The sequence below is a fragment of the Vombatus ursinus genome, unplaced genomic scaffold (assembly GCF_900497805.2).
Source record: "Vombatus ursinus unplaced genomic scaffold, bare-nosed wombat genome assembly UNPS02014778.1, whole genome shotgun sequence".
Lineage (NCBI taxonomy): Eukaryota > Metazoa > Chordata > Mammalia > Diprotodontia > Vombatidae > Vombatus > Vombatus ursinus.
Genome location: NW_020954556.1, coordinates 52,415,158 through 52,441,756, shown reverse-complemented (window position 1 = coordinate 52,441,756; position 26,599 = coordinate 52,415,158). Strand labels below are relative to the sequence as shown.

Below are 26,599 nucleotides of genomic sequence, written 5' to 3'. Positions count from 1 at the left end.
ACAAATTGTGTACGTAAATGTAATGGAATATTACTGGTGCTGTAAGAAAGAAATGATGTGAAGAATTCAGAGAAGCATGGGAAGAATTATGAACTGATGAAAAGGGAAGTAAAGAGAACAGGAAAGTAGTATACGCAAGGACTCTGACTATGTAAGTGAACAGAAGAACAAAAACAAAAATGAAACTGAATGCTGTATATTTATATTTGCCAAACAAAAAGTTATAACCCAAGTCCTGTGATTTAAGTTTAACATTCTTGCTATGATACTAGAATATTTTCAAGTATTGTGATACCTTTATCATTCTTGAGGACCTTTCACCTGTGAAAGTTGCTCAACAAACATATCACCATTCCTTTCAGTAGTGGGAAATGTTGTTCATCTAGGCTAGGTGACTTTAACTCATCAAGGGTAGCTAAATATGCTCTTACTATTTCCTTACTTATTATCCTCACTCTTTGTCATGTTTTCTGGCTGTTGTTGTTGTTGTTTTCAGTCTAAAGATCCCTCTTCTTGATAGAGAAAACAGAAGGATAATAAGACTTGAGCACCTCTGCCTTCTGTCAGTTTTATCATTGTCCCACCCACCTATTTCATTTTTCATCTTCCTCTTTTTCCTTTTATAACTTAAAAAAAATCCTCACAAACTTTTTTTTCCTCAGCTTTCCTTCTAAGCTGTACCTCATTCTCAGTTTTCGAACTTCTGGAAGTATCATAAACATTATTGTATTTATACTCTGTTATCTGCCTTTGTTTTTATCTTTTGTACTTGTCTTTTATAAATCTGAAGTTGGTTGGTGAGTTCCCTATGCATCCACATCCATCTAATCACATAATTCCTTTTTGCCTCTCCTTTTGGAATTGTTTCTCTTTGTTTCTTCAGAATTTCAGTTTTGAGAATTTCCCACTGTGTCTGAGCTGATAGCTTTTGTAGAATTTTATTCCATGGAATCTTATCTGTGGATCTGAACTCAATTAGTATTTTGTTCTACATATTCTGTGTACAGCTCTGTGATCTTTAAGGAGATTATGTTTCTGAATATTGAAGACTACTTTTTTTGTACCTTTTATAAAGGACACAGAAGAGGTACTCAAAATTGTTAAATTGAATTATTTTGTTGTGTTGCTCATTTAGAAAGGATTCTCTAATATTAGGACATTTGGAATCATAGAATTTTTGAGTTCGGAGGGATTTTAAAGATCATTGATCTAAATGCTCTTATCATAGAGCTGAAGGAACTGAGACCCAAGGTGGTGAACATAGCTTGCCTCAACTCACACAGCTAGCTTGTGGAATATTTGGTGCTAGAAACCAGATTTACTGTTCTAATTGAGAGACCATACTCTCATAGGAGAAGAGAATTATTGAAGAATTTGTAGACTGCTGGGCTTTTTTGTTTAAAAATATTATTTCAATCAGAAAGATAGTTTTCTTTTTTATAATATTAATTTACAATAATAAAAAATGTAATTTTGTATAATAGTGCAGAAAATCTTAGATTCTTTTTCTTTTCTTTTCTTTTTTTTTTTTTTAGCAGTCTATCCAGCATAATCTCCCAGGGTACTCTTCTGGCCACTCATGACTAAAGAGATGCTGTAGCTTGAAAAGTTTTTACACTAGATTTTGCCATATTTTGTGTAAGACATTTGATATATCTGTTTCTGAAAGCTTTACTGATTGATTCACTTGAACAAGTAGAAAATAATTTCCTTAAAAACCATTGTGACTCAAATCTTCATCTCTATAGCTTGAATATAGATCTTGAAAAGTTATTTTGTGTGTTACTTGTCTAGATATCTGATACTGCCTAGTATTTTTTTGTTTTATTGATTTCTTTTTTTTTAAATCTCACAATCATTTTCTAATGTACCTTTTCTGTTCTCTAGCCTTTTCTTGTGTGTGTGACAAAGACAAAAGTTAAGAACTTGAGGTAATAGTGATCATGGCTGGTAGCAGTAGTGTCAAACTTAAATAAAAATGAATCCTGGTGTCCTACATATTCACTTAGAAAACCACAAATTAACATATTATCTAAATTATATTGTATTTTTATTTTGTTAAACATTTCCTAGTTACATATTTAAAAAAAACAAATTTATTCATTTATTTTTAGTTTTCAACATTTACTCTTGTAAGATTTTGAGTTCCAAATTTTCTCCCCCTCCCTCCCTTAACCCCACTCCATTACGGCATGCAATCTGATATAGGCTCAACATATACATTCATATTAAACCTATTTTCACATTAGTCATGTTGTAAAGAAGAATTAGAACCAATGGGAGAAACCATGAGAAAGAAGAAAAAAAAAGAGAGAGAGAGCAAATAGTATGTTTTGATCTGCATTCAGACTCAATAGTTCTTTTTCTGGATGTGGACAACATTTTCCATCTTGAATCTTTTGGAGTTGTCTTAGATCCTTGCATTGCTAAGAAGAGCTAAGTCACAAGAAAATGTTATGGAGGACAAGATTCCGTAACTGCTTGTCTATATGATGGAGAAAAGGAGTAAGACATCCAGGGTGACACCAGGGTTGGGAACCTGGGAACTTGTTTGATTGGAAGGTTTGTATAGTCTTAATAGAAACAGAGAAGTTTGGAAGGGGCAAATATTTTGGGTACGAGATAATGAGTTCTGTTTTTGACAAGTTGAGGTTGAGATGCCTTTGGGACATCTAGTTCAGAAAATCTAATGGGCAATAGGTGATGGGACTGGAGCTCAGGGAAGAGACTAGGATTGGATATATAGATTTGCATCTAGATAATTTTGCCTAAGGGACTGGTGAAGTCACCAAATGAGAGAATGTAGAGCAGAGGTTCTAAAACTTTTTTTGTGCCATAAATGCCTTTGTCAATCTGCTGAAATCTATAGACCTCTCCTCAGATATTTTAAATCAATTGAAGGAAACTTCAGTTAGAAGTTATTGAAAATAAAGATAAGATTCCCCCCTCTTATCCAGGTTTATGGATCCCCACTACCATCTGCGCTTAAATGCATCCAAGAACTGTTGGAAGTCTGTGGACCCCGAGTTAAGAATTCTTGGTCTAGAGGCATGATATTACATTGATCTTGAGGAAAGAAGGTTTGGAACAGCCATTATGAGGAGTGTGACAGAGAGTTAACCAGCGAAGAATAAATTGATTATTCAGCTGCAATGAGTTGCCCAGCTGAGAATTCGATAATGTAAATTTATATTGAACTTGTTCGTCTGTGTTGTATGACTTCTATCATCATTATTCTCTGTTGTGTAACTTTCATCATCATTTTTCAACTGGAGAATGAAGATGGTGGGTAACTCCAGATTGGTATTTGGCAAGGTCTAATTCAATCCAATAAACATTTATTAAGCACCTACCATGTGCCAAGCACTGTGCTAAGATCTGGGGATACAATTAGTAAAAAGAAAGATAGTTTCTGCCCTCAAGGAGCTTACCATTTAATGGAGGAGACTACACACAAAGAAATAGGAGAGGGGAGAGGGGAACCAGGAGGTACCTTGTGTGAGGGTATCTTGTTCTATGGAGTTGAAGCCAGGCAGAGCAGCAGATGCAGAGTGAAGTGAACCAAAAGTCCAGTTTCTGCCCTCTATAAAGAAAGGTATTGGGAGGTGTTTGGTACTCCACACTCCAGGCCTCCAATTAGAGGAGGAGAGGAGACTGAAGGAGGTGTTGGCAGTCAAGGTTTGAGTTAGAAATGTGGCATGAGATTAGAGGTGACTAATTTAACCTGGAAGGAGTGGCTTGTTCCATGGAATTGAAACCAGGTAGGGCAGCAGGTGCAGAATGGAGTCTTAAGTGTTAATAGGGCAAAGGAGTAAAGGACTTGGGGATAAAGGTAGAGTTGAATTGGTTATAAGGACAACACAGAGGAGAGGAAAGGGAGGCTAGGGCAAGAGTGAAAGAATGAAGGGGGGCAACTAGGTGGTACAGTGGATAGAGCTCCAGCCTTGGAGTTAGGAGGCCCTGAGTTCAAATCCAACCTCAGACATTTAAGACTTAATAGCTGTGTGACCCTGGGTAAGTTGCTTAATCCCGATTGCCTCACCAAAAAGCAAAAAAATAAAAAAATAAAAAGAATGAAGGACAGGGATTGGTGAAATGACTGGAGGTTATGGTGAAAACAAATCAGTTTAGGAAGAGGGAAGCAGAGAGGGAGGTGGACGGTTAGGAAGTCGATCAGCAAGATGAATTTCAGCATTCTCGATCATGGTGGTAGGGTAGTTATGAGTGACAATGAGGTAAAAGGTTATGATTATCCCACCATGTTACCGAGGTGGTAGAGTTGGTTAATTCCGAAACCAAGAAGAGAGAGGAGATCAAGGCAGGTTTTAGGGTTTGATAAATATTTGATCACCTAAACCTCATGACTATAAATGAACACATATTTGGTACTAGTTTCTTTGCCCAATCTCACAATAGCAGGGGATGATGCAGAGTCCAAAGACACTGCATGTAAAATATACACTTTGCTCTAGGTTCATCCTAGTGTCTGAAGTTCTTTTCCTAGAAGCAGTCAAATCATTGGGCAGCTGGGTGGCACAGTATATAGAGCATTGGGCTTGGAGTCAGGAAGACTGATCTTCATGAGTTCAAACCTAGCCTCAGACACTTACAAGCTGTGTGACCCTGGGCAAGTCACTTAACCCAGTTTACCTCAGTTCCTCATCTGTGAAATGAACCGGAGACAGAAATGGCAAACCATTCCAGTATTTTTGCTAAGAAAACTCCAGTTGATATCATGAAGAGTTGGACATGATTGAAACGACTAAACAACGACAAAGTCAAGCCTTTAAGAGGCTCAGCACTTGACATTTGGGTTCTGGAATGGGTGATACTTTGATTATGGAAGATAGAAATAGATTTACCTATACAATAGGATTCTGGAGGGAGACTTCCAAATGGAATCATTGAATGTTCGTTGTTTTGGAAGATTGTAGTCTCACTGTGGTGACAAGGGGTAGAGTAGATGAAATCCTGTTACTGAGAGGTGCTGAAGTTAAAGCCTTAATTTTCCAGGATTGGTGATGGAGAAGGGAGGAACAGGTTCTAGAGCAGAAGCCTTGGTGTTAATGGCTAACCTTATGTTCTTGGGTACTTAATGGTGAAGGATGATATACAATGCTGATGTAATGACACAGAAAAGAGTACTTGCATCTTTAAGCAAGGCAGTAGAGGTTCTCACCTTCCTGAGTGGTTCTTGGGAATGTAGGGCTACAAAATTTTTGCAGTGAAGTTAGCAAAGAGTTTAGCTCTGGAAACAAAATATCCCAAAGCAACGAATTTCACATGTATGTGTTTGTGTGAGGGGTTGGGGGTAGGGGTGAGGTGGGATGGTGTTCAAACTCAAATTTCTGAGTGAGGGCTAAGGCTGGGAAACTCTGACCAGTTGCTTCCAGCACCAGCACTTTCTCTGGCTTACTGTCTCTCGCCTTGGCCATAGCCCAGACAAATGTGCTTATATAAAGGAAGACTGAAGAAATGAAGAAAATTATGAAATTAAATGTTGGATGCTTTTTTCACTTTATTTTTCTTGCCTTTTTTTGCAACTTGACTAATATAGAAATATGTTTTGAAATAAAATACTTCACATGCATAGTTGATATATTGCTTGCTTTCTCAATGGATTGGGGACAGACTGGAGCAGGGAAGGGACTGGGAGAGAGGGAGAGAATTTGGAATTCAAAATTTTGAAAAAGAAGTGTTTAAATAAAGTATAATTATTTTAAGAATGCTGGAATGTTTAGAAATATTCAAGTTGATAATGTATAGAGAAGTTTAATGTTTGTCATAGTCTTGTCTAATGGCATCTTTCTCTTGTACTTTTGTAGAAGAGATTGAAGAAGAATCTGAAACTTCAATAGATGCTGATTTGACAGATAAACAGAAACATCAATTGAAACATAGAGAACTATTTTTGTCACGTCAATATGAATCTCTTCCTGCGACACATATCAGGTAAGACTTTTGTGGAAATTATTTTGAGATAGTAATAATGTCACAAAATGTCTGCTGTGTTGTCTAAGAAAGTCATAGAATCCTAGAACCCATTAGCAGAGAGGTTCTTTGAAAAGTCCTTTGGTCCATTCCCCTGTTTTCATATAGTTGAGTGCCTAAACTATTCATGGCAGATGGTTATTCTCTTTGAGTATCTCAAGAATAACCTTCATCCTTTAAATCCTTATTTTCAACTTAATAAACACCAAATAAAATGGGCATTTCTGTATACTGAGAACAGAACAAGAAGATTGTACATAAACCTGCAGATCTCTATTATGTACGGCCTAATTTTCTTTTAAAATATAAAATAGATTCAAATAGTATTTTTCAAAGCACCACTGCTTATTGGTAATTTTCATTTTTTGTTCTCTTCTGTGTAGTTATTTAAAATTTTTTTAGAATTAAATTTTTTTCTACTAACAAAAATTTACCTTCTGCCCCTCCCACTTCCTCTTCCCCCCATTAAAAAAGAAAGAAAAGCAAAATCATTGGAATATGCATAGTCAAGTCAAATTCCTTCACTACCCGTGTTTTTGTTGTTGTTCAGTCATTTTCAGTCATGTCTGACTCATCATGACCCCATTTGGGATTTTCTAGGCAAAGATTCTGGAGTGGTTTGCCATTTCCTTCTCCCACCCATTTTACAGATGAGGAAACTGAGGCAAACTGGCTTAAATGATTTGCCCAGGGTCCCACAGCTAGTAAGTGTCTGAGGCCAGATTTGAACTCAGGTCTTCCTGACTCCAGGCCAGGCCCTCTATCTATGGTGCCACTTAGCTGCTTCAGAATATGAGTTATTGCTGTTGTTCAATTGTGTCTGACTCTTTGTGACTTCATTTGGGGTTTTCTTGGCAAAGATACTGTTATTTAGACTCCCAAATATTTTATATAATATGTGGTTATTTTGAATAGAATTCATTTTTTTTTCATGTTGAATTTTTTTGTGTGATGGTTTGGCATTTCCTTCTCTTGTTCATTTTTAAAGACGAGGAAACTGAGGCAAACAGAGTTAGGTGACTTATCCAGAATCTCACAGCTAATAATGGTCTGAGGCCATATCTGAACTCAGGTCTTCCTGATTCCAGGCCAGGCACTTTATCTACTGGGCTACCTAGCTGCCCCATTTCTCATGTAAACCCCCTACCAGAAATATATCTCAATCTTTACCCCAAGCCTCTGTCACCCCTTTGTCAGGGGATGAGTAGCATGTTTCACCTTTGGGAGCTTATTAATGTCTTGTTCAACTTTTTTTCCCCCTGAGATTAGATTAAGGTCCCTTGTTCTTGTGCTTTTACTCTGGGTATTTTATATTTTTAAAAATATTTGTCCATTTCATTTGGAATGTCAATTTTATTAGCATATGATTGGGCAAAATAATTTCTAACTTCATTTGTTATAATTTTACTTTTTAGATATATGATAGTGGTAATTTGTTTTTTATCTCTTTTAAAAATAAAATTAGCAGATGGTTTTTTTTTTAAACCAGCTCCTAGTTTTAGTTATCAATTTAGTTTTTTTTAAAACTTTTAGTTTTTTAATGTCTTTGGATTTCAGGATTTCTAATTTGGTGTTTAGGATATTTTAACTTGTTGGTTTTTCTAGGCTTTTTTAGTTGTATACCCAATTCGTTGATCTGTTCTTGTATTTTTTTTTTTAATGAAGGTATTTAAAGATATGTTTTTTCTCATAAGAACTCATTTGGCTGAGTCCCCCAAAGTTTGAATGTTGTCTCATTAGTGTAGAGGAAGCTAGTACAGTGGATAAGAATGATGAAACTGGAATCGGTAGACCTGAGTTCAAATTTAGCCTCAGATGCTTATTACTTGTGACCTCGGGCAAATCACTGAACCTCTGTTTGTCTCAGTTTTCTCAACTATAAAATGGGGATAATAGTACCAACCTCAAAGGATTATTGTGAGGATCTGATGAGATAATATTTGTAAAGTTCTTAGTACGGTGCCTGGCACATAGTAGGTGCTATGTAAATGCTCCAGCTTTCCTCTTTTCTTCCCTCCCTCCCTCCTTTCCTCCCTGTTCTCATCTCTTCTTCTCTCCCTCCCTCCATCCTTCTTCTTCTCCTTTACTTTCCCTTCCCCTCCCCTCCCTCTCTGTTTCTGTAAAGGGTATTTTGTAGTTGAATTTATATAGTTTCTATGTGTGATCTGCTATTTAGACTCCCAAATATTTTCATAGTATGTGGTTATTTTGAATAGAATTCATTTTTTATGTTGAATTTTTTTGTGTAATATATAGATATTGGTAATTTATTTAGATTATATTGTGAACTTTGCTGATATTAATATTTTAATTACTTTATAGTTGATTCTCTAAGGTTCTCTCAGTAAACCATTATGTTATCTGTAAAAAGTGATTATTTTGTTTCTTCTATGACTATCCCTATTCCCTCCATTTCTTTTTCTTTTCATATTGCTATAGCTACCATTTCTAGTGCTATGTTAAATAATGCTAGGGTAATGAACATCCTTATTTTAATTACCCACTCCTGATTTTATAAAAAAAAGGTTCCTAGTTTGTCTCCATTATGTATGATGCTGGCTGTTATAGTTATATATTATATAACATTAAACAAAAGTCCATTTATTTCTATGCTGTTTAGTGCTTTTTGTGTATATGGACACTGAATTTTGTCAAAAGACTTTCTGACTCTATTGATAAAATGATGTGACTTTTTTTTGGTTATCAGTGTGGTCAGTATTATTTATAGGTTTCCTAATATTGAACCAACCCTGCTTTCCTGGATCAAATCCTTCTTAGTTGTAGTGTATAACCCTTCTGATATACCATTTGTGCTAATATTTTATTGAAAATTTTTTGTCATTCATTAGGACTATTCATTTGGTCTGTAGTGTTCTTTCTGTTTTGTGTCTTCCTAGTATGTGTGTCAATATATCTTCTTTTCCTATTTTACAGACATTTTGCATAATATTGGAATTGGAGTAATAGATATTAACACTATAATAACAACCCTGTATGTGTGCTATAGCATAATGGATAGGTCTCTGATCTTGGAGTCAGAAAGGCTTGGGTTCAAATTATGTCTCTGATACTTAATACCTGTGTGACCCTGTAAAATTCACCTAACATCTCTGTTCCTCTGTTTTCTCATCTGTAAGATGAAGAGGTTGGATTAGATGGCCCATAAGGTATATTCCAGTCCTAGATATATGACCTATAAGGTCTCATCCCATGAAGACAATTTTTATTTCATTATGGTTAATGAATGTGTTTAAGATTTCTTTGCTTCTGCATTTGTGAGGTTTTTTAATGTCCTAATATAATCTTAATTTTTGTACAGGTCATTCAGTGGTGGTAAATATATACTGTCTTTCTGTTCCCCTTCATTGATAGCTAGGAGTCTATCATATTTAACTTTTCTAAAATTCTGTTCAGTTCCTTAATTTCTTTCTTGTTTATGTATTTTGTTAGTTTCTTCTAGGTTCGAAAGGGGAATTTTGATGTACCCAGTTATTATAGTATTAATGTCTGTTTCTCCCTAGAACTCATTGCCATTCGATGCATAATATTAAGTATTATCCTCTGATTCCTTTAAACATAATACAGTTTTTCTACTTATCTCTTTTAATTAAGTCCATTTTTGGTCTTGCTTTGAGATAAATGATTGCTATCTCTCCTGTTTTTGAGCCGGTAAAGCATAATAGATGTTGTTCTACTTTATTATTTTAGCTGTGAATCTTTATGTTTCAGTGGTTTTTCTTGTAAACTACATTGTTGGATTCTGCTTTTGAATCCAACTAGCTGTCCTCTTTTGTTTTGTGAGTTGAGTTCATTTCATTCACATTTGCAGTAATTTTTAACTGAATCTCTCCATCCTAGTCTCTTATGTTTTCCCCCCTCTTTAGCCTACTCCTTTCTATTTCTTTGTCAAGCCAAATATATTTCTTAACCACACTAACTCTTCTCTGTTCTGTCCTTCCTTCTTGTTTGTCTGTCCTTCCTCCTTGTCTGTATGGTCTTTAATTTTCTTCTTTTAAAATGACCAAAACATAACATAAGCACTCCCAAGACCTTTGTTGTTACTCTCTCTGACTTTTGGTCACACAGGGCCTCTGAGGGGGTACTTGTTTCTTTTTTCTCCTCAGAACTCCTGTAACTCCCCTTCCCTACTGTTTCAGCTGAGTACCTTACTTCATATTTCCCTGAAAAAATTGAAGTAATTCATTGAGAGCTCACTTTTCTTCCCTCTTCTTCATCTCACATCACTTAGATGTCTTCTGCCACTATTTCCTCCTTTGTCCCCAAAGAGAGGTGACCCCTCTCTTTGGCAAGGCAAACCCTTGAGGTGAGGGGAAAGCATTTATTAAGTGCCTACTTATGTACCATGCACTGAGCTGAGTGCTTGATAAATATCTTATTTGATTCTCACAGCAGCCCTGTGAGGTAGGTGCTATTATGAGTTCTATTTAACAATTGAGTAAACTGAGGCAGGTAGTGACTGAGTGACTTGCCCAGGGTCACATAGCTAGTAAATGTCTGAGATTGGATTTGAATTCCAGTCTTGTTGACTCTAGCCCCAGTATTCTACCCGCTGTATCACCTAGTTGCCTCTGGATACCTGTGATAACATTCCATTTTGCCTTCTCTAGCAATGACCTCTCCCCTCATCATCACTGCTGTCTCACTAATCTTCAGTCTCTCCCTATTTATTGGCTGCTTCTCTACTATATACAAACATGCTCATCTCCCTTATACTCATAAAATCCTCCCTTGATTTGGCCATCTCTACTAGCAATCATACTATCTATCTTCTCACTTTTGTGGCTAAACTTGAGAAGGTGTTCTTTGATGAATGCCTTCACTGCCTTTTCTCTCACTCTCTTCTTAACACTCAGAAGTCTGGGTTCTGAATTCATCATTCAAATGAAACTACTCTTTTCAGTTACCAGTGTTCTTTCAGTCCTCACATCTAATCATCTTTTCTCAATCTCATCCTTCTGGATCTCTCTGTTGCCTTTGAAAGTGTTGATTGCCCTTTCCTGTCTCTTCTCTCTAGGTTTCCTTCTACTTTCTATCTGACTTCTCAGTCTGCTTTATGTTATCCTCAGGCAGGTGATGACAACACAGCAGATAGAGCACTGAACCTGGATTTAGAAAGACCACCTGAGGCTGGTCACTAGACAAGTGACTCTCGTTTAATCACTTAACTTTTGTCTTCCTCAGTTTCTTCAGCTGTAAAATGGGGATCATAATAGCACTTAATTCCCAGGGTTTTTGAGGATCAGATGAGATAATATTTAGAAGTACTTAGCACAGTACCTGGCACATAGTAAGCACTTAATATATGATTGTTGCCTTTCTTCATCCAGGTCTTGCCTGGTAACTAGAGGTTTCTCACAGGACTTTGGCCTGTGCCCTCTTTTCTTCTCTTATTCTATTTAAAATAGTTCAGTGATCTGATCAGTTCATATGGATTCAACTATTATTTCTAAAAAAAAAAAAAAATTCAGATCTATTTATCTAGCCTTACCCTTTCTCCTGATTTTCATTCTCTTATCTCTGATTGCCTATTGGACATCTCAAATTGTGTATCCCTTAGACATCTTAAACTCGGCATGTCTGAAACCAAACTCATTTTCTTTTCCCCTCAAATCTTCTCCTGTTCTTAACTTTATTATTGAGGGGCACTACCATCCTCTCAGCTACTTAGGCTTGCAACTTAGGTGTTATCCTGACTCCTCACACTCTCTCACCCCCTCTATTTCTTTTGCCAAGTCCTTTCAATTTGATCTTTATAACCTTTTTCTTATATGCCTCCTTCTCTCTTCTGACATTTCCACCATCTTGGTGCAAGCCTTCATCTTCTTATACATGGACTGTTGCAAGAGCCTTCTAATTGCTCTCTCTTAACTTGATTCTTTTCCCACTCAGTTATATTCTCCACTCTGCAATCAAAGTGATCTTCCTGAAGTACAGATCTGATCATATCATCGTCTTTTATAGTGTTTCCCTGTTACCTCCATTTATATTATCCTCTATTTAAATCCTCTATTTGGCTTTAAAATTTTTCTTGACTGTCCTAAACTTCTTTCTATCTTCTTATACTTTACATTTTCTATTTCAATCTTCATATATTTTACATAATCTACCATCCAGTAACACTGGCCTCCTTCCTGCTACTTATATAAGGCATTTCATCTGCAGGGTTCGTGCCTTTTCACTTTGTCTCCCTTGCTTGGAATGTTTTCCTTCCTTGTATCTGCTTCCTGACTTTCCTATCTTCTTTCCAGTCTGAGCTAAAATCTCACCTTCTGCAAGAATCCCTTTCTGGGATCCTTTCATGCTAGTACTTTCCTTCTAATCCTAAAGATTATCTTCGGTTCATACTGTAAATGTCTTGTTTGTACATAGTTGTTTACCTGTTCTCTGAGTTTCTTGAGAATAAGAACTGGTTTTGCCTTTGTTTATATTCTTTGTAGCCTGGCAGAGAGTAAATACTTAATTAAAAAAAAAAAACAAACTTGTTAACTTAACTTGACTTTTTTTTCCCTTCATTAGAATGTAAACACTTCATCCTTGTATAATGTTTCTCAATTTATTAAAGGCATTTACCTTACTAGATTTACCTTGACCATTTGTGTTATCATTTCAAAATTTCTACTCTACTCTGATCTTTTTATCAGGAATGCTTGGAAATCTGTTTTGTTGCAGGACCATTTTCCCTCTATAGAATTGTACTCATTTTTATTGTATAAGATATTCTTGGTTGCAAGCCTCTATATAGCTTTGGCTTTTTGGAATATTGTATTCCACATTCTCCTGTCTTTATGAATAGTAGCTGCCAACTATTGTGTTTTCCTGACTATGGCTCCTTGGAGCTTTGAACTTACTGTCTTCTTCCAGTATTTTTTTCTTTGACATAGAATCTCTGGATTTTGATGATAATGTTCCTTCCTTGGAATTTTCACTTTCCAGCTTTTCTTTTAAAAAAAATTTAAAATTTTATTTTCTGCTCCAAAATCCATCCTTCTCTCTTCTCTGTACTCTATCTACCCACCAAAGAAGGCAAAAAATATAATACCCATTACACATATGCAGTCCTGCATTAGCCATGTGGTTAAAAAAAAAAAAGAAAAGAAAAGCAAGACAAAGTGAAAAGAAATATGCTTCAATCTACATTCAGAGAGTTCATCAGTTATCTGTGGAAGTGGATAGCATCTTTTACCATGAGTGCTTTGTAATTGTCATGGAGCATTATATTGATCTGAGTAGCTAACTAAGTATCTCATAGTTCATTATCATTGCTATTAATGTGGACAGTTTTCTCCTGGTTCCCCTAACTTCACTTTCATGAGATGACTAGTAGATCCTTCTTATTTTGATTTTGTCCTCTTGTTTTAATAGGTCTGGTCAGTTTTCATTCATTATTCTTCAGAATGGTGTTCAGGTCCTTATTTTTTTAACTCCTGGCTTTTAGGTAGTCCAGTGATTCTTAGATTTCTTTTTTCCTCCTTGACCTGTCTTTTAGATCAGTTTTTTTGATGGACTATCTTTTGTTTTCTTTTATTTTTGTATTTTTTTACATTTGTTTTTTAAATTATCTTTTGTTCAGAAACAAAACTATCACTCTTTGCAGATGACATGATGTTATACTTAGAGAATCCCAGAGAATCAAGTAAAAAACTACTTGAAATAAAAAACAACTTTAGCAAAGTTGCAGGCTATAAAATAAACCCACATAAATCATCAGCATTTCTATATATTACCAACAAAGCCCAACAGCAAGAGATAGAAAGAGAAATTCCATTTAAACTTACTGCAGACATTATAAAATACTTAGGAGTCTACCTCCCGAAACAAACCCAGGAACTCCATGAACACAATTACAGAACACTTTTCACACAAATAAAATCAGATCTAAATAATTGGAAAAACATCAGTTGCTCATGGGTAGGCCGAGTTAATATAATAAAAATGACAATTCTACCTAAGCTAATTTACTTTTTCAATGCCATACCAATCAAACTACCAAAAATTGTTTTATAGAGTTAGAAAAAATAATAACAAGATTCATTTGGAAGAACAAAAGGTCCAGAATATCAAGAGAACTAATGAAAAGAAATTCAGGGGAAGGTGGCCTAGCCATTCCAGATCTTAAATTGTATTATAAAGCAGCAATCATCAAAACTGCTTGGTACTGGCTAAGAAATAGAGTGGTGGATCAGTGGAATAGGTTAAGTATGCAAGACACAGTAGTCAATGACTATAGTAATATATTATTTGATAAACCCAAAGACCCCAGCTTCTGGGATAAGAACCCACTCTTTGAAAAAAACTGCTGGGAAAACTGGAAAAGAGTATGGCAGAAATTAGGCATAGACCAAAATCTCACACCATCTACCAAAATAAAGTCAAAATGGGTACATGATTTAGATATAAAGGCTGATACTATAAGCAAACTGAGAGAGCAAGGAATAGTTTACCTGTCAGATCTATGGAGAACAGAAGAATTCATGACCAAACAGGAGATAGAAAACATTACAAAAAGCAAAATAGATAATTTTGATTACATTAAATTGAAAAGTTTTTGCACAAACAAAGCCAATGCAACTAAGATTAGAAGGAAGGTAGAAAATTGGGAAAGAATTTTTACAACCAGTCTCTCTGATAAGGGCCTCATTTCTAAAATATATAGAGAATTAAGTCAAATTTATAAGAATACAAGCCATTCCCCAATTGATAAGCGGTCAAAGGATATGAACAGACAGTTCTCAGATGAAAAAATTAAAGCCATCTATAGTCATATGAAAAAATGCTCTAAATCACTATTGATTAGAGAAATGCAAATCAAAACAACTCTGAGGTACCACATCACACCTATCAGAATGGTCAACATGACAAAACAGGAAAATGATAAATGTTGGAGAGGATGTGGTAAAATTGGAACACTAATGCATTGTTGGTGGAGTTGTGAAATGATCCAATACATTTTGGAGTACAATTTGGAACTGTGCCCAAAGGGCTATAAAAATGTGCATACCCTTTGACCTAGCAATAGCACTTCTAGGGCTATATCCCAAAGAGATCATACAAATGGGAAAAGGACCTACATGTACAAAAATATTCATAGCAGCTCTTTTTGTGGTGGCAAAGAATTGGAAATTGAGAGGATGCCCATCAATTGGGGAATGGCTGAGCAAGTTGTGGTATGTGAATGTGATGGAATACTATTGTGCTATGAGAAATGATGAACAGGCTGACTTCAGAAAAACCTGGAAGGACTTGTATGGTCTGATGCTAAGTGAAGTGAGCAGAACCAAGAGAATGTTGTACACAATAACAGCCACGTTGTGTGATGACTAATATTGATAAACTTAACCCTTCCTGGCAATACAAGGATCTAAGACATCTCCAGAGGCCTTGTGATGGAAAATGCTATCCACACCCAAACAAAGAATTATGGAAGCCGAATTGTTATTTTTTTTTCTCTTCTGTTGAGTTTTGTTTCCTCTTTCTGATGGTTCCTCCTACTGGTTTTAATTTCTACTTACAACATCACTAATGTGAAAATATGTTTAATATGAATGTAAATGTATAGCCTATATCAGACTGTGCACCGTCTTGGGGAGGGTGGTGGGGAGGAAGGGGGAGAAAAATTTTAAACTCAAAAGCATATGGAAGTGATTATTGATAAATCAAAATAAATTAATAAAAAAATTTAAGAAAAGAAAAAAAATTATCTTTTGTTCTTAATTTTACTAATGTTTCTTCCATTATCCCTTCCCCCCAATAATTCTATATAACAAGTAACATTTTTTAAAGAAAAAAGGAATGGAAGAAGAGAGGAAAAAAGAACAAAACCAATTAGTACTTGTAGAAGTTGGGATCAGGGCTGTTGGTGGGAGAGCATAAGAGGGGTTAGAGTGTTCTCCTTCCATCTGTAGTTCCAGCATGCATCTCAGAACAATCAAAAGCAACAAAAACTGAGTCTTTTGGTTACCAGTAGTCAGTCATTAGAGAAATGTGGCAATTATCCAACTAATGGAACAAGGGCAATTCAAAATTAAAATATTCCCTCCAAGCCATCGTAGCTTTTATTGAGTAGAGTCTCTTAAAATACTCTCACAGAGCATGAAAAAGGTAAGGTGGAAGAGGTAAGAAAACTGATGAAGGTGAAAGATTTAAAAGTATGAGGAAGACTGATCAGTGAGTTGGGAGTGGGTGAACATTTTGTTGTTTTTCAGTTTATTTCCATGTTTGCTTTGCTGTATTTATTTCTGGTTACTTTAGTGTTTCAAAGTTTTTCTACCAAATAGTGAAAACTAAAAGAAAATTTTCAAGTTACTTTATCTTCTTTCAAAGTAACTGAAAATATTGTAATAAAAACTGTGAAGAATATATAATTATTTAAGCTTAGTGATTTAAGTAACTACCTTGCTAATTTTGCTGTAATTAGGAAAAAACCACCTTATTTTTAATGTAGTATTTAGTCTCAATGCTGGCTGGATTAGGTTGAATAAAGAATTTTTATATTCTCTAAAAATTTTTTTGAAAAAATTTTGAAATTATGGACCACGTTCCATACCTATAGATCTCTTTCATCTGGAAAAGGATGGTGCAGCTGTATCTTCTCCTGTCTCTTCTTTGGTTCTATCTATGTACTTTGTAATTTTGTAACATTCACTTTCAGTTGTTTTGTTCTTGGTTATTTTTTCCATTTGCATGGTTGTGGTCATTGTGTATATTGTTTTCATGACTGTTCGCTCTGCATCAGTTCACTTGAGTGTTTCCCTGATCCTCTGTATTTATCATATTTGTCTTTTCTTACAGCTCAGTTAATATTCCATTACATTCATTTACCACAATTTGTTGTAGCTGTTCCACAGTTGATGGGCATCCACTTTGTTTCCAGTTCTTTACTACTAACTAGAAAAAGTACTACTGTGAATATTTAGTTGTGGGTGAGGTCTTCTTACCATTGCTCTCCTGGGGCTTATATGCTTAGCAGTGGTATCTCTTCTTCAAGTGGTATGAACATTTTAGTGACTCTTTTTGCGTAATTCTAATGCTTTCCAAAACTGTTGTTCTGGTCTACTTTTCCACTGTCAATTCATTGGTGTTCTTATCTTCCTACAAATACTCCGGCATTGACCATTCCCGTCTTTTGTCATCTTTGCCAATTTATTGGATGCAAAATGAAACCTCAGGGTTGTTTTGATTTTCATTATTCTAATTTTTAGTGATTTTTTCAGCATTATTTCATATGGTTATTTACAGTTTACAAATTCTTTTAAGACTGGTTTGCTCCTTTCCTTCAACTACTTGCCTATTGGGAATTGGCTTGTGTATGTGACACAAATATGTATATACATGTATGTAACTTTTGTTCTTTTACACTCACATGTAATTAACATATATATGTTGTACATATATCTTAGTTACCAAATTCTTATCTGAGACAAAGATTATTTTTCCATTTAGTTGCATTCCTTCTTATCTTCTGTTCATTAATTTTGTGTATGCAGAAACCTTTCAATTTATTGTAATCAAAATTATTTTGTCTTTTGTAATTGCTAACTTTATTTTAATTTCTTGTTTAGTCATTAATTTCTGTTTGGTCCATTCTGCAGGTAGTCTGTTACTTGGATAAGGTTTTGTATCTCTTGCACTAAGTTGTTAACACTCCTTCAAAGTCTTTATTCTTGGTCAGGAGTTCTTAAACTTAACCTTGAACTGTGAATAGATTTCAGGGGACCTTTGAACTTAGATGACTTGTACAGTCAGTTTTGCTATAATGCGTGTTTAAAAAAGTACATTTGTTCCTATGTGATTGATATATCAGGGAATCCTTTGAGTAAAATTTGTTGTTGTTGTTGTTGTTTTTTGTTTTTGTTTTTGGTGAGGTAATTGGGGTTAAGTGACTTGCGTAGGGTCACACAGCAAGTAAGTCTCAAGTGTCTGGTGTAGAGATCAAATTTGAACTCGGGTCCTCCTGACTCTAGGCCCAGTGCTTCATCCACTGAGGTACTTAGCTGCCTGACTGTGATTACTATGATGTTGTTTGGGATTGCATAGGTCCTGTGATAGCAAGAACTGACCCTATTTGAATGTACTTTGAATTTTTGTTCTGGCCAAATATCTTTGTTTTACACTAACTTTTGGTTTCCTATGTATTTTACATATTTATAAACATCATTCTAAGGAGTCCATAAGTTTAACCAGATTACCAAAGGTTTCCACAGTGAAGAAAAAGTTAACAACTTTACTCTAGAACTCTCATCTCATTCCCAGTTCTTTCTTTTAGAGCATTCATTTAATTTGTAACATTGTTTTTACAGCTCTTAGTTCATTTCTTCCAGGAATTCCAGGGGATCTTGTAGGCTCGCTGTGTTTGTGTTTTAGACTTTTCTCATAGATATTATGGGGTTACTTCCGTAGGTTTGTGTCTTGGTTGTCTCTGGCCCTATATTATTGCTTTATCTGTGGTATCTTTTTTGTTTACTCATTCTTCCATCCTTACTTCCTGAATTGGTATTTTGGCTTAGAAGTAGGCTTTGTGTACATTTAGAGGGAATGTTGCAGCCTTGTTTAGTCCTCATCTTTATTGCCTAGAGTTCTGTCACTGCTTTCTCTTCATATTGAGTACTATATTCTTCAAGGTTTTGAGGGACCACTAGACCACAGGAAAGCAGTAAGAGTTGCAAACTTTCAGCATATCTGAGTGGTCTTATGTAGAGCATTATTTGATCATTTCCATCCCTGTCTGCTTTTGTAGGTTTCTGGTTAGAATTTGGGGTCACAGTGACCTAATTCAAGGCTTACTTCTGATTGGACCTGTAGGAGACAGCTGCTTACCCCAGGCAGCATCAGCTACTTGGAAAGGTTCTGAGTGACAACTGCATGTCATCCTTTTGGCTTGAGTTCCTTTTCCACTGAACTTAGCATAGGCCCCAACCTGGTTTTTGGGCTGAAGCCGTGGATCCTAATCTAAGGTCAGTGACACAGCTGTGGGCTCGGCCCTGTTCTTGGTCTCTGCTCTGGTACACAGACACAGGCCCCAGTTCAGTTTGGGCTCTGGAAGGTTTTGTTGGATCTTATCTGCAGGCCTTCCCCAGTACTGGTAGGCTTTTGGCTATCTTGTAGGGCTGACCTCGTATGGAAAAATGATCCACTATGGTTTCCCCTTAGATTTTCCCATCACCCCTTGTTTTTGGTGCTCTTTCTCAGTCTTTAGTCATTTTAGGAGAAAGCTTGTCTGTAATGCTTTCTCTTACTTAGGTATGTTTGCCAGTTATCTCCCTTCTGGATCTTAAACTCTATACCAATTCTGATGATCCTTGAGAATGCTGCTTTGCTTTTAGAGGCAAGTTAGTTTTGAATGAGGAAGTTTGAACTCTATTAAAGAGAAATATAGTCACTTTACTCCCTTTTGCTCCCTTTTCCAAGACCTATTGTTTTGGGGAGTGCTGCCTGGTGGAGGAAGTACTTATGCTTCCCTTCCAGAAAGTTGCAAGGTAACCTTCTGGCTATGATATTAGATGGATGATTCAGATGTGGTTAAAGCTAGTTAATGCCATATGTTCTTGACATATGAAGCTAAATGTTTTCTACCTCTTTCTTAAACGTATTTCCTCATCAGTCCTTTATGAACATTTCTAGTAGAAGCAATGTCCTAACTCTTTTAGTTTTTCTTTTCAAGCAATACCATTTTCTAAATGTTTGATTACATAATTTCCAACATGTAATTAGGGATGTGTCAGTTGCCTTTGTTAAGAGTTTGTGGAAGGTGCATAATCAAGTCCTTTGCTGATGGGAAAGTGAAGTCAGCCAGAGAAACTCCAGAAAAATTCTTGAGCACAATAAGGAATGTTATTTTTTTTTTAAGAGAGAATTGGGAATCTAATTCACAATTGGTGCCAAAAGAGTGGGAAAATATTTATTTGAAGCCTTGCCTAATTAATAATTTGTATCTAATTGGAAGTAATTAGGAAATATTATTTATATGTCCATTCAAGTTTGCTTAAGTTTGACAAGTACTCTGGCAAATGTTTAACATAAAAATTAGACCATTGATTTCATTGATATAGGGAACTCTTGGCTGAGAAATTCCTTTTACCAGTGCAGATTAGCACCTTTTCTGCTCTTACCCTCTTAGAGAATTGCCTGTGTCTAAGGTCCCACTTTCAGTATGTGTTCGGGGAGGGACTAGAACCCAGATCTGTGATAGACTTTGAGGCTGGCCCTATTGAATGCTCCATGCTCCCTCTCCAGTAAATGTTTATGGGCTCAGAAAATGCACGGTTATTTATAATCAAACCTGTAGGTATTTCTAGTGATATTAATTTTCTTTAAGAGACTTTCTGGAGCCAGACATAGGGTTTTATTTTTCTGTAACCAAAAATGTTGAGACAGGGAATGTAAACCTTCTTTGAGACACGTAGTTGCTTTTTTCCATCATTTTTATTTCTTGTTGTAAGAGATGGCACTGTTAGTGGGAGCGGGAGACATATTGAAAAATAAAGGTGAAAATATAATATTGCATGGCAGAGTATCTCATGTTGAATACAGAAGTACCCCCATTGGCCCAGCAGCCAAGCACACATACACCGAATGTCTGAATGTGTTTCATAGTCTCTACTATAAACAAGGCACTGTGTTAGTTAGACATTCTATTGAGCAGTTAAAGACATTGAGAGTTCTTATCCTGGAGTCCATGGACCTTCGTGGGTTCTGCTTGTAGATTGCAGGGGATCTATGAAATTGGATGGGAAAATAAACTACGTCTTTATTTTCAATAATCTCTAAATGAAATTTAACATTTCCTTCCATTATGAATGTAAGCAATCAACCATTATTCAAGGAAAATGTCCATAGGCTTCACCAGATTGTTGGAAGGATCTTTGATGTATATATAAAAATCTTAAGAACTCTGTCTTAAATAAAGATGTGTTATCCTTTCAGTACAAAGATTATACTGATGGCCTTTAGGTGATCTTTCAATGTTGAAATAGATCGCTTTTCCAATAAATATTAATTTCCTATTATGTATAATAAACCCTTCATATTCTCTCACCAAGGCTTCTTTTTATGACCAATGGCTTACATTTTCAGATAGCTGGATGGAATTAGGAATGCCGTCTTTGGTCACGGAATAGAGTAGAACAATTTTCCTGTCAGGTACAACATTTCCAGACGTTAACTTGATATTAAAAAAATTGCTTTCTTGCCTCTTATTGTAACAATATAGGAGACCTTTTGTGATGTGATATCACTTTTTTTTTTTGCAGGAGGACTATTATATTTAGTGAATTATGAACTATTCCCTAAGATACCATCAGGTGACCTGGTGGGATAACAAAAATAAAAATCTAGCTTTTACAGAGAGGAAATGAAAATTTTCCAGTGAATAGATATGGATATAAGTGTCCTCCTTGAGGATTAATAATATATTTGCATGATAGCCTTTCTAATTTCGCTGGGGGAAACACTTGATTTTTATTCCTCCTGCTGCTAATCTGGTAGGTTAGATTAGATCTTAGAATAAATGAACTGCTAATGCCTTATAGTTCGTGACATGGTGGTGTTATGGGCCAGCTGGCTTGCTTATCAGTAACTGCGCGAATGCAGGAGGAATAAGCATTTATGTAGCACCTACTCTGTGCCAGGCACTGTGCTAAGTGATTTTTTTTATTTTTACAAATATTATTTCACTTGATCCTCAGAATATCTCCATTTTATAATTGAGGAAACCGAGGCAAATAGAGGTTATGTAACTTCTCAGAGGCACACAGTTAGTAAGTCTCTAAGGCATGATTTGAACTCAGGTCTTCCTGACTTCAGACTATATGCACTATTCTATCAGCTGCCCAGTAGTCATATGAGAAGTAACTATTAGTTGCAAGATGTGTGTTATGGGGAGGAGGGTGTGTGTGAAGCACCATCTGCATGCACTTGAGAATTCTGCTATAACCGGATTCCTGTTTTGCTGCTGGAACTCTTCGTACTTTGTAGGAACAGGATAGTTCTTCAAGTCATAAGAGTACAAAAACTGAAGAAAAGTCTTTAAATGAAAATGTTGATTGGATATCAGGAAGATGCCTTGATCATAACAGGAAAAAATGTTGAAAGGATTTTTGAATTTTCAACCCTAAAGATCTTAAAGAAAAAAATAGATAACTATACCATAAATAATTAGGCATTCACCTTCTCCACTATTATAGTAACCTTCTAATTGCTCTCCTTGAAGCCAAAATAATGTCTTCCCTGTTCAGTCTGTGCTGACATCCTGCTAAAAAAAAAAGCCTAGGTATTCCTGATTCTTTCAAGAAAACAAAACACAAAACTCTACTTCTACTTGATTCTTCTCTTCCTACAAGGTAATGTTCTTTATCTCTTCTTCCTTTCAGAATCAAAATACTAGAAAAGGCTGCCTATAGTCTTTGCCTCCACTCTATACCTTTGTTGTTTTTACCTTTTTACAGTTTGCTTTCCATCTTCACTAGTTGGAAACTTACTCCAAGGTCACCTATGATTTCTTTTTTTCGCAAAACCCAGTGGCCTTTTCTACGTCTTCATCCTACTTGAGCTCCCTGAAGTGTTTGGTACTGTGAATTGTACCCTCCTTCAATTAATCCCCATTTCTTAAACATTTCTTAAGTATCTATTATGTACTAGTTACAGGTCAGGGTGCTAGGGACACTAAAACAAAAGTGATTTTGTATTAATCACTGCCATCAAAAAGCCTACATTCTACTAGAAGGAAATACTATATCCATAGATAAGATACATGCAAAAGAAATACACAGAAGGGAGGCAGTAATCACTGGGGAGATCACGAAAGTCTTCTGGAAGGAGGTGACACTTCAGCTGAGCCTCAAAGGGATTTCTGGAGGTAAAGGGATGAGTAAGACCATTCATTCTGAAGGTTTCAGCCCTCTTCCACTGTGCTCTCTGCAATGTCTGCTCTGTAGGGAACAAGCTTGTTTCATTTTAAATCTTTCCTTTTTTCCCCACTCCTTCTGTCTTCTGCCTTTCAGTGAGATCTGACTGCCTTCTGATGACACAACCTTCCTGGCTGCCCTTCCCAGCACTGTCTGCAACACTCATCTTTATACCCCAAACTCACTGGTTGAGACAGCAAGTTGGAATACTCCTTGCTGCTCATTGCCACTTCCAGGTTCTCTTTCTACCACCATTACTCACTAACCCCTCCTCTGTTGAGCTTAACTCAGTCCTTCTCTACCACCCAGTCAAAATCCTGGTAGCTGTTATCTTGTAAACTCCAGGACACACTTTCCTTCCTCAGTGAGTTCAGTGCTTGCTTCACAATCTTTCTCTACTTTCCAGTTCCTCCCCTCATACTAGGGGATTCAAACATACATATTGACATTCTCCCAAACACCCTAACCCCTAATTACTCAATTTACTTATTTCCCTTGACCTATTCCTCCACTCCATTTCAGCTGCGCACACAGAGAAGATCATACCCTTGATCTTACAGTCACCTACCATGTACCACTTTCATGTTCATGAACTCAGAAATTCCCTTAACTCATCATAGTCTGTGGTCGTTCCACTTTTCTTTCTGCCTTATGACCCCAAATTTTGTTCTTTATCTTCACTGTGACCTCTAATCCCTCACCTCCCTAATTCTTTCCCAGGCTGGTACCCCTGCACTGGTTACATTCTGTTCTCCCTATGTCAACCCCTTGGTGAACCAGCTCAACACTATACTGTCCTCTTCTTTCAAGTAATAATAATGATGATAATCATAATAGCTAGCATTTGCATAGTGCCTCCTATGTGCCAGACACTGTGCTAAGTACATTACAAATATTATATCTTGCCCCCTTATCCTGTCACTGCTATTGCCCTGCCAAGCCTCGGTCTTGGATTACTCCCATCATCCACTGCCTTCACTCCTACTCATTTAGCTGGGGAAAATTACAAAACTGTGCTGACTGGATCCATTATGAACTGATATTTCAAGATCTCATTTGAACTCTCTGTAGCAAGGTAATCCTTTTAACACCTCCCTAATTGACTCATTATCCTTCTTGCCACAGTGACTTTTCCAAACCTTTTCATCCCTCTTCAAACTTTCCATAGCTTCCTCTTTTCCTCCCTCCTCCTCAGCTGAGTAGCCTCATAATTCACTGAAAAAATTGAGGTTATTCACTGAGAGTTTCTTCTTCTCTCCTTATCTCACATCACTCAGGTGCTTTCCACCTCTATTTCCCCATTCATCCCTATCTCCTGTGAAGAGAGGTGGCCCTGTTTCTTGCCAAGACATACCCTGGGGTGGAGGAGGGAGAGATGCAAGCATTTACTAAGTGTCTACCCTACTATGTGCCATGCACTATGCTAAGTGCTTTAATTATTATTATCTCCTTTTATCTTCACATGGATCCTGTGAGGTAGATGCTATTATTATCCCCAATTTTTTTTTAATACTTGAGGAAATTGAGGCAAACAGGAGATAAGTGGCTTTCCAGGGCCAACCACCGAGTAAGTGTCTGAGGCTGGATTTGAACTTCGGTCTTTCTGATTCCAGGCCTAGCAGCACTCTGTCCACTGTGCCACAGCTGCCTTGGATTACAAATCAGGTAATTCATTACTCACAGGTATGCAGTTATGTGGCTCCCTAGTTCTATAGTCCCAGGAGCAATACAGTTAGTAGCAGGGGCTTGTTGTGGGATACATATTCCTATTTAAAGCCCAGATCTCTGAATCTCTGCCTTTGTACCTGGTTGGCAACCTGTTTCCCTCCCCTCCTTCCCGATAACCCTCATCCCTTTATTAATCACAAGGGCATTGTGATAAGGGAATTTTGATAACTTTACATACGTAGATTAAATGAAGTTTGCTAAACTGATTATTAGTAGTCATATATTCTTTGCCTAAGTTGAGTACATAGGCACTTCCTGGTTCATAGTCTGGTTAATCAGTGGTCAAACACAGAGTCATTTCTGTATGCAGTAGCCCAAGTTTCATGTGATTGCCATAGCCTGCCTCAAGTCTATCCCAAGTCCAGTTGATTCTTTCCTCAGCTATTAAAATGATCTTTCTCAGGTGCTTAATAAATGTTTAATATTTGATTGATTTCATATTGTCCTATTTTTTACAGATAAAATTCAAACTATTCAACTTGGCTATACAGGTCTACAATGTAGTACAACTTGGCTTTCCAGTCATAGTATTGTTATTTGCTATTTCCTATACATGTCCAATTCTCTAGTTCAGATGTGTACTAATCAGGATTATTTTAATATGCCCTTTGCTTTCCTGTATCACTAGCCTGAAAGGGTCCTTAGAAGTTCATCTGGTGCAGGCTTCTTATTTTATTACTTGAAGAAGCTGAGATTCAGAGAGGTAAAATAAATTACCTTAGGACTGGGATTGATACCCTGGTTCCCATTTCCATCACACACTTTACTTGGCCCTCTCTTTATCAAAGTCCTGTTATCTTTTAAGGCCTATTTCAGATTCCGTCTCTTCTAGGAAACTTTCCTTGAGAATTCCAACTAGATAACAATGTCCAGAGATTTAGAAGTGGAACTTACCTTAGTGATCATCTAGTATATTCTGTTAATTAGGAAATTGAGTCTCAGGGAAATTAGATGACTGACTGGCTGAAAGATACACTGATAATAAATAATAGTATTGTAATTTCAATGTACATTCTCTGACTCTTTCTAATAGTCCATGACTTTCTTTATTGTCTTTCTACTGCCTGCCCCCCCCTTTTCTGCGGGGTTGGGAGTATATTTGGATTATGTTGTCCTTCTGGAAATGGGGAACATTTTTGTGGGCTCCTTCTAGTTCACTGTATAGTGATTAAGGTTCTTATACTTCTTTCTGTCTCAATATGCTGTTTTCTTCCAGTCCCAGGTGCCTTTTATTTTTATATATAAGCTTCTGCATGAAGAACATAATTCAACAGATGTAAATGAAATATATGCTGGAGTGTTCATATATTAGTTGCCAGGTGTTTAGTCTGATAACAAGTCCATTTAAATAGATTTGATGACTTTTTTGGTGGGTTACCAGCCTGAGATAGAGTTTATGTGGGAAGAAGTGGCCTATATTTCTACTCCAGGCTGCATTCCTGACTCTTCCTCTGCCATGCCACAGAAACTTCTTCACCCAGCAAGTTTACATCACTCATGGACTTATCACTCTAGAAGTACCTTCTGGTGTCCTCTTCTTTTGATTGGCTGATTCTTCCCAGACCCTCTATTTTAATGAAGACTAGATAGCCTTGTCTTAATTACTCTCTAGGCTGTACTCTTGACTCTCTCAAGTTTCTCTGTATGACCCCAGTGGTCATTCCTTCCCCCAAACGCCCCCTCCAGCTTTCTTTAACATGTTGTCTTCCTCCATTAGACAGTAAGCTTCCTGAGGGCTTCTTTCCTATTATCTTTGTATTCCAAGAACTTAGAGCCTAGCACAAAGTAAGGGCTTAATAAGTATTTCTTTACTACCCTAGTTAAACATAGATGTTTGCAGAGGAAAATATTCTGTGCTTTAAGCCTCTGCCACACTTTGCATTGTGATATAGTACTTCTCATTGCTTCATTGTATATATTTTTACACTGAAATCCCTTTATATTGTACCATTGAATCTGTG

General features: G+C 36.5%; 1 protein-coding gene across 2 annotated transcripts in view; it reads left to right on the top strand.

The window, feature by feature from the left end:
• The window catches only part of MTA3 (metastasis associated 1 family member 3), a 206,790-nt gene that overhangs the window by 53,444 nt on the left and 126,747 nt on the right, over positions 1-26,599 (top strand). For both annotated transcript variants that reach the window (XM_027865082.1, XM_027865081.1), the window contains exon 4: positions 5,826-5,952. In XM_027865082.1, coding sequence (XP_027720883.1) covers positions 5,826-5,952 — 127 coding nt within the window. The remainder of the gene's footprint in view (positions 1-5,825; positions 5,953-26,599) is intronic.